Genomic DNA, 15,372 nt, shown 5'->3' with positions numbered 1-15,372 from the left:
ACAACCTCCACCTACCAGCCTCCTGCCTTGGCCTCTTAAAGTGCTAAGATTACAGCCTCTGCCCCGCCACCACCCCGTCTAGGAAGTGAGGAGCGTCTCTGCCTGGCCGCCCATCGTCTGGGATGTGAGGAGCCCCTCTGCCCGGCCGCCCCATCTGGGATGTGAGGAGCGCCTCTGCCCAGCCGCCATCCCATATAGGAAGTGAGGAACGTCTGCCCGGCCGCCCATCATCTGGGATGTGAGGAGTGCCTCTGCCCAGCTGCCCCATCTGGGTAGTGAGGAGCGCCTCTACCCAGTTGCCCAACGTCTGGGAAGTGAGGAGCGCCTCTGCCCAGCCACCCCGTCTGGGAGGTGAGGAGCGCCTCTGCCTGGCTGCCCCATCTGGGAAGTGAGGAGTGCCTCTGCCCGGCTGCCACCCCGTATGGGAAGTGAGGAACGCCTCTGCCTGGCCACCCCGTCTGGGAGGTGAGGAGCGCCTCTGCCCGGCCGCCCCATCTGGGAGGTGAGGAGTGCCTCTGCCCAGCCACCACCCTGTCTGGGAGGAAGTGAGGAGCACCTCTGCCCAGCCACCCTGTCTGGGAAGTGAGGAGCGCCTCTGCCCGGCCACCCTGTCTGGGAAGTGAGGAGTGCCTCTGCCTGGCTGCCACCCCATCTGGGAGGAAGTGAGGAGCACCTCTGCCTGGCTGCCCCATCTGGGAAGTGAGGAGCGCCTCTGCCCAGCCACCACACCATCTGGGAAGTGAGGAGCGCCTCTGCCCGGCTGCCCCGTCTGGGAGGTGAGGAGTGCCTCTGCCCGGCTGCCCAGTCTGTGAAATGAGGAGCATCTCTGCCTGGCCGCCACCCCGTCTGGGAGGAAGTGAGGAACGTCTCTGCCCGGCCGCCCCGTCTGGGAAGTGAGGAGCGCCTCTGCCCGGCCGCCCGGTCTGGGAAGTGAGGAGCTCCTCTGCCCAGCCACCCCCTCTGGGAAGTGAGGAGCACCTCCGCCTGGCCACCCCGTCTGGGAGGTGAGGAGCACCTCTGCCTGACTGCCACCCCATCTGGGAGGAAGTGAGGAGCGCCTCTGCCCAGCCACCCCATCTGGGAGGTGAGGAGTGCCTCTGCCCGGCCGCCCTGTCTGGGAGGTGAGGAGCGCCTCTGCCCGCCCGCCCTGTCTGGGAGGTGTACCCAACAGCTCCGAAGAGACAGCGACTATCGGGAGCAGGCCATGAGGACGATGGCGGTTTTGTTGAAAAGAAGGGGGGGAAGTGTGGGGGAAAGGAAGGAGAGATCAGATTGTTGCTGTGTCTGTGTAGAAAGAGGTGGGCATGGGAGACTCCATTTTGTTCTGACTAGGAGAAGTTCTTCTGCCTTGGGATGCTGTTGATCTATGGCCTTTCCCCCAGCCCTGTGCTCTCTGAAACATGTGCTGTGTCAACTCAGGGTTAAATGGATTAAGGGCAGTGCAAGATGTGCTTTGTTAAACAGATGCTTGAAGGCAGCATGTTCTTTAAGGGTCATCACCACTCCCTAATCTCAAGTACCCAGGGGCACAAACCCTGCAGAGGGCCGCAGGGTCCTCTGCCTAGGAAAACCAGAGACCTTTGTTCATGTGTTCATCTCCTGACCTTCTCTCCACTATTATCCTATGACCCTGCCATATCCCCCTCTCCGAGAAACACCCAAGAATGATCAATAAATACTTCATAAAAAAAAAAAAGTCAGGAAACAACAGGTGCTGGGGAGGATGTGGAGAAATAGGAACACTTTTACACTGTTGGTGGGACTGTAAACTAGTTCAACCCTTGTGGAAGTCAGTGTGGCGATTCCTCAGGGATCTAGAACTAGAAATTCCATTCGACCCAGCCATCCCATTACTAGGTATATACCCAAAGGATTATTAATCATGTTGCTGTGAAGACACATGCACACGTATGTTTATTGTGGCATTATTCACAATAGCAAAGACTTGGAACCAACCCAAATGTCCAACAATGATAGACTGGATTAAGAAAATGTGGCACATATACACCATGGAATACTATGCAGCCATAAAAAATGATGAGTTCATGTCCTTTGTAGGGACATGGATGAAATTGGAAATCATCATTCTCAGTAAACTATTGCAAGAACAAAAAACCAAACACCGCATATCCTCACTCATAGGTGGGAATTGAACAATGAGAACACATGGACACAGGAAGGGGATCATCACACTCTGGGGACTGTTGTGGTGTGGGGGGAGGGGGGCGGGATAGCAATGGGAGATATATCTAATGCTAGATGACGAGTTAGTGGGTGCAGCGCACCAGCATGGCACATGTATACATATTTAACTAACCTGCACATCGCACACATGTACCCTAAAACCTAAAGTATAATAATAATAAATAAATTAATTAAAAAAAAAGAGGGGTGGGGCCAAAAAAAAATCAGTTGGCTGTAAATACATGGATTATTTCCTGAATGTTTATCTATTCAAGTGGTCAGTGTATCTGTTTTTACACCAATTCCATGCAGTTTTGGTTACTATAGCCTTGTACTATATTTTGAAATCAGGTAGTGTGATGCCTTCAGCTTTGAATAGCTCCAGCTCAGGATTGCTTTGGCTGTTTGGGTTCTTTATTTTTTTTTCTCCTTTTTTTGTGGTTCCATACAAATTTTAGGACTTTTTCTCTAATTCTGTTAAAAATGACATTGATATTTTGATAGGGATTGCACTGAATTTGTATATTTCTTTGGGTAGTACTGTCATTTTAACAATGTTAGTTTTTTGATTCATGAGCATGTTATGTTTCTCCATTTGTTTATGTCTTCTATTTCTTTCATCAGTGTTTTGTAGTTTTCTAGAGGTCTTTCACCTCCTTGGTTAAATTTGTTCCTAGGTATTTTATTGTTTTTGTAACTATCATAAGTGGGATTCCTTTCTTTATTTTTATCAGCCATTTCATTATTGGTATATTGAATTGGTACTGATTTTTGTATGTTGATTTTTGTATCCTGCAATTGTATTGAATTTATTAAATCTAACAATTTTTTGGTGGAGTCCTTATTATATCATCTGCAAAGAGGGACAATTTGATGTTCTCTTTTTCCAATTTGGATGCCTTTTATTTCTTTCTGTTGCCTGATACCTTTGGCTAAGACTTCCAGTACAGTATGTTGAATAGGAGTGGTGAAAGTAAGCATCCTTGTTTTGTTACAGTTTGTAGAGGAAAGTGTTCAGTGTTTTCTCATGCAGTATGAGGTTACATGTGGATTTGTCACACATGGTCTTTATTATATTGAGGTATGTTCCTTCTATGTCTTCTTTGTTGAGCGTTTTCATCATGAACAGATGTTGAATTTTATCACATGCTTTTTTGTGTCAATTGAGGTGCTCATGTGTTTTTTCTCTTTCATTTTGTTGATTTGATGTATTACATTTATTGATTTGTATATATTGAACTATCCTTGGATTCTTGGGATAAATCTCATTTGATCATGGTGTATTATGCTGTTGGATTTGATGTATTTTGTTGACGATTTTTGCATTTATGTTCATTAGGGACATTAGTCTATCAGTTTATTTTCTTGTTTCCTTGTCTGGTTTTGGTATTAGAGTAACACTGGCCTCCTAGAATGAAGTGGTTGGGATTTCTGTTAGTGACCACAGCCATAAGCAGGAGGTTCTCAGGCTTTGGGTAGCATGCACGTTAGCCCTTAGTGACAGTGGCAGTGGAGTGAACAGGCAACCTACAAAATTGGAGATAATTTTTGCAACCTACTCATGTGACAAAGGGCTAATATCCAGAATCTACAATGAACTCAAACAAATTTACAAGAAAAAAGCAAACAACCCCATCAAAAAGTGGGCAAAGGATATGAACAGACACTTCTCAAAAGAAGACATTTATGCAGCCAAAAAACACATGAAAAAATGCTCACCATCACTGGCCATCAGAGAAATGCAAATCAAAACCACAATGAAATATCATCTCACACCAGTTAGAATGGCAATCATTAAAAAGTCAGGAAACAACAGGTGCTGGAGAGGATGTGGAGAAATAGGAACACTTTTACACTGTTGGTGGGACTGTAAACTAGTTCAACCCTTGTGGAAGTCAGTGTGGCGATTCCTCAGGAATCTAGAACTAGAAATTCCATTTGACCCAGCCATCCCATTACTGGGTATATACCCAAAGGATTATAAATCATGCTGCTATGAAGACACATGCACATGTATGTTTACTGTGGCATTATTCACAATAGCAAAGACTTGGAACCAACTCAAATGTCCAACAATGATAGACTGGATTCAGAAAATGTGGCACATATACACCATGGAATACTATGCAGCCATAAAAAATGATGAGTTCATGTCCTTTGTAGGGACATGAATGAAATTGGAAATCATCATTCTCAGTAAACTATCACAAGAACAAAAAACCAAACACTGCATATTCTCACTCATAGGTGGGAATTGAACAATGAGAACACAAGGACACAGGAAGGGGAACGTCACATTCTGGGGAATGTTGTGGGGTGGGGGCAGTGGGGAGGGATAGCAGTGGGAGATATACCTAATGCTAGATGAGGAGTTAGTGGGTGCAGCGCACCAGCATGGCACATGTATACATATGTAACTAACCTGCACATTGCGCACACGTACCCTAAAACCTAAAGTATAATAATAATAAATAAAGAAAGAAAATTATAATGTATTTTACTAAACTACTCAATTCATACTTATTGATATTAAAATAAAAGATACCCTAATTAATAGTATATATAAAAATTAATTATTTTTTATTTACAAACTAAAATTGTATATATTTATGGTATACAACATGATGTTTTGTTATATGTACACATTGTGAATAGCTAAATCAAGAAAATTAACACGTACATTTTCTCACATACTTATCATTTCTTGTGGTGAGAACCCTGAAAATCTACTCTCATAGCCATTTTCTAGTATACAAGATATTGCTGTTAACTATGGTCACTATGATGTACAATATAGCTTTTGAACTTATCCCTTCTATCTAAATAAAATTTTGTATTTTTTGACCAATCTTTCTACTCCCCAGACTCTGGTAACTACTATTCTACACTCTGCTTCTGAGTTGAACGTTTTTACGTTCTATTCATAGGTGACATGATGCTGTATTTGTGTTTGTGTGCCTTACTTGTGTTACCTCACATAGTGTTCTCTAAGTTGTCATAAAGAAAGGATTTTTTTCCTAAGGCTGAATAGTGAAAAAAAAAAAAAAGAAACTTTCCCTTTAAAGTGTTATGACCTCTTAATGGTTGAAAGTTATTTGTTTTTCTTATTTTAAATAAACAGTAATTATGTTGAAATCATATCCTATCGAAGAAACAACATGTTTACAAGTAAATACATGTATAAGCATTAAATGCAAGCATGGGTCTCTAATCTTTTGGCTTCCCTGGGCCACATTGGAAGAACCATCTTGGGCCACACATAAAATACACGAACACTAATGATAGCTGATGAGCTAAAAAATAAAATAAAAAATAAATAAAATAAAATAAAATAAAATAAAATCACAAAAAATCTCATCATGTTTTAAGAAAACTCCAAATTTGTGTTGGGGCTGTATTCAAAGCCATCCTGGGCTGCATGTGGCCTGTGGGTTGAACAAGATTGCACTAAAGCAAATAAAAATTGTGAACACTGGGTCAGAAAATTACGCAGAAAAATGTTTAGGATGACTCTTATTATGAAACACGATTTACTTCCTAAAATTAGCCACGGTTATATAGGATATTTTTTCTATTCACTTCACTCTATACTAAAAACTTCATTCAGTATATATTTACTCAATATTTATCATATGACATACTTATAAATATTATGAGTATATGGCAGGAATGAATCCTTTTTAAAATAAGGTTATACACATACCAAACAGACACTGACTAGAGTTAGGACAAATACTATTCTCATCTGAAATGAGGACTAAAGACTAAACCACTTGCCTTATTGATCCCAGAGCCACAAGCAAATATAAAAATCTTGACTCTCATGTTAAATGTTTTTTTTCTACAAGCCCATGGTTCCTAAGTCATGTTTCAATTTCCATTTAAAAATTTTCAAATTTATGTCACAATTCTTACTTCCTTCACTTTTTAATGAAATTCTAATTACTTCAAAGATAATAAACGCTTGCTAACCTAATAAACACAAAATTTATTTCTTCATGTGAATAAATATTTTATTTAAAAGTGTGTCCAAAATAAAAGTCCACTATTTAGGTGATATAAATAAAAATTGTAGATCCCTTCCTCTCTCCTCTCTTCCATCAATTCTAAGGAAAATAATATCAAGCCAAGTGGCAATTAAGTTCAAAATAGAAATACATTTCATTAAGCTATGTATTTATTAGAAATAAATTACATTAGGCTATTTATACAAGTTATTTTATGACTGGCTATGCACATTTCAGAAATAACTCTAACAAGACAAAGAAAAGGCCAGACAGCTAAAATAATTTATCTTGCCAAAATGAGATGCTATGTTTAAACTGAGAGATACTATCTTTCCAAATCATTTAAATACATAGTCAGATGCAGTTCAAAAGATTCCTGACTATCCATTAATGGAAAAAATAAACGTAACAAAATTCACAGCATACCTGAATCTTACTCATGCTACCTAAAGATAACATATCTCTAGAATTTCACAGAAGATAGAATCAGTTTAAAATAATGTATTACAGAACCTATAATGATTTATGGACTAGATATTTTTATGACACTTTTCAAAATAGACATACTCATAGAGTTTAGTAATGGTAACTGTAGGGCTCCACATGCCCTCGAGCAGGGCAATTTTTTTTTCATAATCACCTTATTTTAATCAATTCAGCTAAGTCTAATGTTTAAAAATTCATGAAAAAAATCTACTCAATAACTTTTGAAAACACAAATATAACTAAGAATATTTCTAAAAGCAAGGATCTAAACACCTAAGAATGGTCTTCTCAGTTGTTTCAAGTGAATGACTTTGAGTTTAGTATCATTTCTTGAACAACTAAAGGCAAAATGATCTGTTGTGCCAAGTTCTTACATAATCATTTTATCTGTTATCTATTTTGGAAAATTCACCAGCAAATGGCCATCTTTGAATTGCCTAGAAAATTTAACCAAGACATTTATCTTAAATTCAAAAGTATTGATAAGCATTCCTGGTTTAAAATAATAAATACTTGAAAATAGCACCTTTTAATACATGGCATTCTTTTCTTAAAATGCCAAGTACTATATTTTATGTATTTTATAAAAAATGTGGAAGATTAATCTGTTTCTCTCTGAATGTAGATTTTCACCAAAACATCTCTTAAAACAGCAGGGACTCAACACTTAAAAATGAACTAGAACAGCTGGGCACAGTGGCTCACGCCTGTAATCCCAGCACTTTGGGAAGCCGAGGCAGGTGGATTACCTGAGGTCAGGAGTTCGAGACCAGCCTGGCCAACATGGTGAAACCCCGTCTCTACTAAAAATAGAAAAAATTAGCCAGGCGTGGTGGCGGGCACCTATAATCTCAGCTACTCGGGAGGCTGAGGCAGGAGAACTGCTTGAACCTGGGAGGTGGAGGTTTCAGTGAGCCAAGATCGCGCCATTGCATTCTAGCCTGGAGGACAAGAGCGAGACTTCTCCGCAAAAAAAAAAAAAAAAAAAAAAAAGATACACAACAGTGATCCCTCCAAAGAGCAGTCTTCTTTAATTACAGGGTAGAATATTTTCCCCAGTTTTGCCAGACTAGATCAGAATGGAAGCTTCTCCTCTCAGAAGTATTCCTAAATATAAAATCCTTGCATTAATATTATCAGACAAAAAGTTATTTTCCTTAAATTACACATTCTTTTTTCAATTTTGACTTCCCGGATTTAGTTCTCCATTATAGTAAATTAATGACAAAAGTATAATTTCTTTGAGTGTCCTCTCTCATCTAATTTTTAAGAAGTCTGGGTAAAACACGTTTTTCTACAATCACTGTTATAACTAATGCCAATCTATTTTCTGAGCACTAGAGTACAACCAAAAAATGGTCTGCATTTATTACTCAAATTATACTTGTAATTTTTACCTGCACACAATTTTATATTTGTAAATGTAGACTCATCACTTAAAACTCATAGAAGCAAAATTTGACATTGAGGGGAAAGTAATTTGTTCACTTATAGCTACTTTCAAAGTTTAGAAACATAAAATTACGTTAAAAGATGAGTTCTATTCACAATTCTAAGTTTACATGTCAAAGTTAACATGCCCAAATAATACTTTCCTGTAATGGAATGACAACCCAAAAAATACACTCAAAATAATAAACACAAAATTCAAAAAGTAACACAAAACAATCCTACCCCAGCAGTTGTTCCCTAATCTACAAAATAAAGTCAGACCAAATGATTTCTCAACTTTCTTTCAATTCTGACTTTTTTTTTTATAGATAATGGAATCAAACACTAGTCACCTTTAGCTTTATATTACCTAAGAAGTCACTTATTTTTTAACCTCTCAGAAAAGATACTGAGAGTTATTTAAAAGGTATCAGCTAAGATATTATCTCCTGATCCAACAATCCCACTTCTGGGCATTTATCCAGAAGATTTGAAATCCGTATGTCAAAGAGAAGTCTGCACTCTATGTTCATTGCAGACAAGTCACAATAACCAAGTGATTCGATCAACTTAAGTGTCCATCAATGGATGAATGGATAAAGAAAATGTGGCATATATACACAATAAAATACTATTCAGCCTTTAAAAATGTAGAAATTGTGTCATTTGCAACAATATGGATGAACCTGGAGGACATTATGGTAAGTGAAATAAGCCAAGCACAGAAAGACAAATACCACATGATCTCACTTATTTGTGTAATCTAAAACAATTAAACTCAGAGAAGTAGAGAGAAGAATGATAGTTGCTAGAGGCTGGGGATGTGGGAATGGGGAGATGATAATCAAAAGATACAAAGCCTCAATTAGATAGAAGGAATATCTTTGAATTTTTTTAGATCTATTACACAACATGGTGAATACTGCTAATAATTAAGCACTGTATGTACATTTCAATACTGTTGAGAGTAAATTTCAAATATTTTCATCACAAAATATGTCAAATATTTGAGGTGATGGATAGATTAGCTTTATTTAATCATCCCACATTATATTCAAAAATCATAACGCCACTTTGTACCTCATAAGTATATACAACTATAATTTGATATATAATAAAAAAAATTTTAAAGGTAGTCTCCTAACAATCGTATGAGGATTATCCTAAAATGTCCTTTAGTAACTGTCATGGACTGAAAAGTATCCCACGAAGAGACAATGTCTACTCAGAACATGTGAATACAGACTTACTTGGAACATGGGTCTTTGTAAACATAATTAAGGGTCTCCAGACACAATCACCCTAGATCAGGGTGGGCCCTACATTCAAAAACACTGTCCTTAAAAGGTAATGAAGAGAAGACAGAGGGAAAGGCCGTGTGAACGCAGAGGCAGAGACTGGAATGAAGATTGCTGTCTGCAATACTTGGACAAGATTTGTCCATAAGCCAAAGAACTCCAAGAATTGCAGACAGCCACAAGATATTAGGACACGGACATAGAATGGATTCTTCCTTAGAGCCTCCAGAAGGAAACAACTCTGCTGACACTTTGATTTTAGACTTCTGACCTTCAGACTGCGAGGAAAATTGTTGTAAGCACCCAAGTTTGTGGTCATTTGTCATGGCAGCCCTGGGAAGCTAATACAATATGTATTTTAGAAAGGAAATCCCCCTTTTAAAGGATTATAATCAACACAATTTGTCTTTGGCCATCATACATTTCATATTAGGAATTAGTGAAAGAGCTTCATCATTTCTGGATTGTAAAAAATAACCAACAATTTGATGCCTAGACAGACATATATGAGTCTCTATCATTTACTATCTGTGCATTTCTATTTTGACTTAGAATTAAAATTATATTTACTGAAATGTTAAGCAACTTTTCAGTCAAGAATATCACCTGACCATTTGTAAATATTTGCTAATACATTGTTATTAGGTTGGTAGAAAAGTAATTGTGATTTTGCAATTACTTTCAATGGCAAAAACCACAATTACTTTTGCACTAACCTAATACTTCTCTCTGAAGAGAATAAATTAGTTCCAATAATATGAAGCATACCCAGTTTTAATAAACTTATACATACAAAACATTCCCAAGCTTTTTGAGGGGCCAACATTATGAGAGCGATATATCTGAAAACAATTTTATTTTCCCATTATTCAGGCTTTTGAAGCAGGTCTTAAGCTTTCTCAGTTGTTTGCCACTTAATTTCTTACATATGTTTAAAATATATATTAAAAAAACTAATGTAATTTGAGGACCACCACTACACCTAAAAGAAATTCCATGTTTTCCACCTATTCAGTTGTTCTTTGTAGAAATCGTCCAATTATTAGGTCCATTTTTACAGTTCAAAATATCACTGATACTACCACATAAACCTTTGAATGTCCTGACTATCTGGCCACTGAAAAGTCTTGTTCAGAAAGATGTAAAAAGTTATGAAATTAACAATTGCATAGCAACTCAGTTCACAAACAAGTCTGGATGTGGGAGGCAGAGTTATGTTAAGCCTATAAATGACATAAGGTAAAATGAAGTAACGAAATTCCAGCAGTTTCTGAGGAACTATAACAATGAACAAGCATATGAAAAACATTAAATTCCAAAAAATTGACTTTGACTTCAATGAGTCAGCTATACTCCAACCAGCAAATATATAGGCTGGAACTAACAAATATTTCACAAATTCATATCTTTGAAAAACTCTTTTCCACACATAGAAAGTATAATGTCTATTGTCTGCTAGCAAGTATTTATGAGCATAAGTGAATTTCCAAACTAAAAACACAGAGACTAAGGTAACCACAAAAAACAGAATTCTACGTTTCCAAACTAAGGAAAGAAAAGTCCTAATTTTGCTAGGAGACAGGAGATGAGGAAAGGAAAAAAAGAGAGTAAATGAAAAAAAGTAGAATAGTTGAGGAAAATGAAGACAGGCTTCGTGACTACTCCGATCGCCAATAACAATTCCACCATTAACTACTACAAAAGCACAAAACAGAAATCCCAGAAGGATGTAGGGCCAAGTCAAACGGAAAAGCATACTCAAGTTTTTAAAGGACATGGAATAAGCCAAAAGAAACTGAAGAATTTTTCTGAATTCTGCAAATGGTCCTTTAATAGGTGGAAGTCTGTCTTCCTTCTTTTGTAGCTCAGTTTTCCAAGCCTCAGTTAACTTTTGTGCAATGACATTTCCTGCACAGAAGACAGCCCAGATGATATTTGTTTGCCGAAACATGAAGCCACAAAATCCAAGGAAGGCTGAAGTTTTATGATTTCCATAAAGACACATCAAATATGCAAAAAGAGTAAAAAACATAGATCCTGCTTCTGTATAATAAAGGAAGTTAAAAAAATAAAGTGTTGGAAATATTGCTAGTGTTAATGTTGACAAGACTCTCTGGATACTTGAGGCAGCCTTGGAGGAAGAAAAAATACAGATAAAATTATTTTCATGATAAAAAAATGCTATTTCTGCTTACCTAATGAAGAGATTTATTTAAAAACTACTCAACTACTCAAACCTTATTTAAATAAAATTAATCAATATTAATCTTATCTCTGGCTTTGCAAAAACACAATATACATTTATAAGAACACTTCCTGGTACTTTTTATTTATACCTACCAGTTTGGAGACCATGTGTATGCCAAAGCTTCTATAGCTTAACACAATTTGAATCAGGCTATGATTAGTTAAGGAGTTATTGAGTGCAAGATACCGACTAAGTTCTGTGGGGACTATGGAGATAAATATGACACAATGCTGGCTCCACTTCCCTGAGCTTATGTTTTAGTGCCTTCAATAAGGATTCACTTAGCCATAATCACCACTTTCCTTTAAGGAAATCCTTCATAACACTACACAAGGGAGAACGTAAACATGCATATGGTATTTATGTTACCATATCCAGACTTCCTTTTTCAAGATGAAATTTTCATGGTGAAATAATGGTATTTTTCTGAAAAGTGAGCTAGTCTAAACTTATATATCTTCTTTTGGCCTTTCTGACATGCTATTTCAGAATTTTAAAGTGTTCTTATGTTCTTGAATTGTATACACCACTTAATCTAAATCACTAAATCAGACCATGTCATTTCCTTGATTAAAATTAAGGTCTCCCCATTACATGCTAAAGTTCAAAGTCCTCTCTGTGACATATGAGGGCATTCATGACCTACTTCTCTAGCCTGACATCCTTCTACTTTCTAATCCTGTAATTCCAAGACCAATTCCCTGCACCTCTTGTTCAATGCCTTTCTTCCTTTGCTTACGCTGTTTGTCTCCCCAGGATTAATTCCTCACCCTACACAGCTCTATCCGTTCATCAGGACTCAGCTCTGGTACCATATTCTCTGGGAGGACTTACTTGAATGCCACATACTCCCCTCCCTCCCAGAAAAGCAGTGAGTGTTCCCCTGCTCCTTCTCTGTATCCTCATAGCATCTTATGTCTACCACTCTATCATAATTGACACTACTGAAATCATCTCTTAAGGTTAAAAATAATTATTAGAGTTAATATTTACTGAGCCCTTACTACATATCTGGCACTATTCGAAGCATCTTCCATTTATTAAGTTTCCTTATTCCTTTATAACAGTTCTATAAAGCAGATTCTATTGTTATTCTTATTTAATAGATGAAGACATGGAGCCACTAAGGGTTAACCTGCCCACGGTAACAAAACTGGTTAAGTGGCAGGGAGAGAATTCTAACCCAGGCAATCGACCTCCGGGGCCTGCACTGTTATCACATCAGAAGTCCTCAGGTAAATTCTGTTTTCCCTAACTAATATATACGTTTTACAAGAAAAAGACTGCCTCATTTATCTCTGTAGTCCCAGTCCCTAGCACATGGAATAAGCTCAGTAAGTATTTATTGAACTGGTTTAACTCACTTAACAAATATTTACTTTAGATTTTACAAATAAGTTATTCAAGTATTTAAATACAAATTTATTCTAAAATGGAGATGGAGGATTTAAATTTACCTTTACATAATATACAAAAATACAAAGTTACAAAGTGTTAAAGACATTTTTCACCAAATCTCATAAAACTAATTCATTGTAATTGTGGACCTGACTACACATAAACTTGTAATTAAGTATTCTGAAACATACCTTGTTTCTGGGTTGTACCTTGCGGAAAAGCAAATATAGTAAATAGAAGTTACCAACACTGAAGAGAAGATTAACAAATCTGAGCATCCCCATGGAGCAGACAACATGTTCAGACCATCCAAAGATCCAAATGGCAGGTTTGACCACTCCAACTGACACCAGGTACAAGCCAGGTAATGTAGTAATCATGGGATCCCACTTTAAAAAGAAAGAAAATGAAGTAAAAGCAAGAGGTAATATGAACAAGACAGACACAAATATGTCAAGCCCAAGTCTCATCTCCAGCAACAATCAGAAATTTTGAGAAGTTATTCTATGACAAGGTTAAGTAAGTCCTTGGCAGAACAGGATTAGTTTTTCTTATTTTTTGCCCCCGGACCAGCTTAGTGATGGTTCAGGTAGCAGCAACCAATAAACAACAACAACTTAAAAATTATTTCTATTTTCCAAGAAGTGTTCTTTAAAAGCCTTTATTTTGATAAAAAAAGAAAAAAAAAACTACAAATGCTCCAGTTTTGAAAAGCGTGGAAACATTGTTTGGGACTCTAAGTTTAGGAAAACATGTGGACCACAGGCTCCATGATGACAGCTAACATAAACTGAGACAGAAATTGTGCCAAACCCTCTGTATTGTAACGTTACAATATGCCCTATAGTAAAGATTATTGTCATTTTGCAGATGAGTAACCTGGATTTCTGAAACTCAGAACATCTCCAAGATCACAAAACTAGTAAATCACAGCACCAAGATTTAAGATCAGATCTTTCTCTAAAACAGACTTTATATTTATAGCCAGTACCCTATATTGTGTCACCAGAAAAGAAGGGGATGTTTATTTTGATATTTATATGTACATACTTGCACAGTCAAATATATATTCAAAAATGATGTGACTTGACTCGTTGCCAGTTTATCCAGTTAACAGATAGTTCACTAAAAATACCCAGGGAAGGAATTTGTGATTATAAATTGTCACTTTTTGGTAGCTGAAGATCCCTCCAGTCCACCCTATCCCACCCCTAAAATGCACAGTGAAGTGCTTGACAGGTGAGCTAAAGGGAAGTTTTCTGGTATTTCCAAGGAGCACCCGAATGTCTTTAATCCTGAGACAAGGAAAGACAAAGTGGGATCGATATTGTCAGCTGCCAAGAGGAGCGCTCAGTTCCCCATTAAGTATTCTCCCAGATCACTCCTTCCTGGGGGACAGATCTGCTGTTTATTCATTCATTTAATAAATATTTCACAGATCTCAGAGACAGGAACAAAAGACTATACCCAGTTTCTTTCATGTTCTGAGGCTGGGGTGGGGTGGAACGGGACGAGTAAAGTCTAAGGATGGGAGAAGGAGCTGGGGACGCTGGGACCTTTCAGGCCTCTCCTGGGGTGGGGACAGGTTGGGCACCCCACCTGGGAAAGGGAGAAATGGCCCTCACAGTAGCGCTGCGCCTGAGGCAGGTGGAAGATCTCGTCCATGTAGGGCTCTCGCAGCGCCCGGCTGAAGGCGGAGAAGAGGAGGCAGGACACTAAAAAGGTACAGCTCAAGGCGGCCGAGAAATAGTAACCCTCTAGCTGCGCCATTCCTGCTCCGACAGCCACTGCCCAAGAACCCACTCCTGGAAAATTCTGAGCCCGGAAACCCGAGCTGGAAACTTGGGCTCGAAATGGGCGCGCTACACGGGACTAGCCAGACTGGGCCACATACCGGAAGGCAAAGGATGCTGGGAGAGCGCGGATCCGGAAAGATCGGGTCGCTGTTTCCCGGAGTGATGGGTTTAGATAACGGACCGGATGATTACCTTTTCCATCACATTACCCGGGGCGCACAGTGTCAAAACTTCCGGAAAGGGCGGGTCTCGGATTTCGCCAGCGCGGGAGGTGAGTGGCTTGCTGCTTTGAAAAAAAAAAGCCGCTTCTTAGCTTGGATCTTTTTTCCTGCTCATTTCCATCACTTACCAGAAGGTGGCGACGTTTCCCCACGTTTCCAATTCCAAGCCCTAAAATTAACACATTTCTTCCCCCGTTATTTCTGTTCTTTCTCTCCAGTGATCCGAATTAATTAAACCCTCAATTCCAAGACATTTCATTCCATCGACCTTGGGAGTGTAGGAAGGGGGCGTTGGTTGTGATA

At 38.5% G+C, this 15,372-nt stretch overlaps 1 protein-coding gene across 7 annotated transcripts in view; it reads right to left on the bottom strand.

Annotated features, from left to right (window-relative positions):
* Positions 1–15,060, bottom strand: part of LOC129010447 (dol-P-Glc:Glc(2)Man(9)GlcNAc(2)-PP-Dol alpha-1,2-glucosyltransferase-like) — a 34,895-nt gene extending 19,835 nt beyond the window's left edge. The window contains exons 1-3 of one of the 7 annotated variants that reach the window (XM_054444662.2): positions 14,947–15,060; positions 13,244–13,441; positions 9,115–11,537 (exon numbers count right to left, since the gene is read on the bottom strand). In XM_054444662.2, the coding sequence (XP_054300637.1) occupies positions 10,485–11,537; positions 13,244–13,432 (1,242 nt within the window). In that variant the 5' untranslated portion in view covers positions 13,433–13,441; positions 14,947–15,060 and the 3' untranslated portion in view covers positions 9,115–10,484. Of the gene's footprint in view, positions 1–9,114; positions 11,538–13,243; positions 13,442–14,651 lie in introns of those variants that run through there. The other 6 variants (XM_063672622.1, XM_054444659.2, XM_063672623.1 and 3 more) reach the window with 6 other exon arrangements.
* Between the last annotated feature and the right edge of the window lie 312 nt (positions 15,061–15,372).

Source organism: Pongo pygmaeus, chromosome 10 (genome assembly GCF_028885625.2).
Source record: "Pongo pygmaeus isolate AG05252 chromosome 10, NHGRI_mPonPyg2-v2.0_pri, whole genome shotgun sequence".
In the NCBI taxonomy this organism is placed as follows: domain Eukaryota; kingdom Metazoa; phylum Chordata; class Mammalia; order Primates; family Hominidae; genus Pongo; species Pongo pygmaeus.
This window is presented reverse-complemented; position numbering and strand designations above follow the sequence as displayed.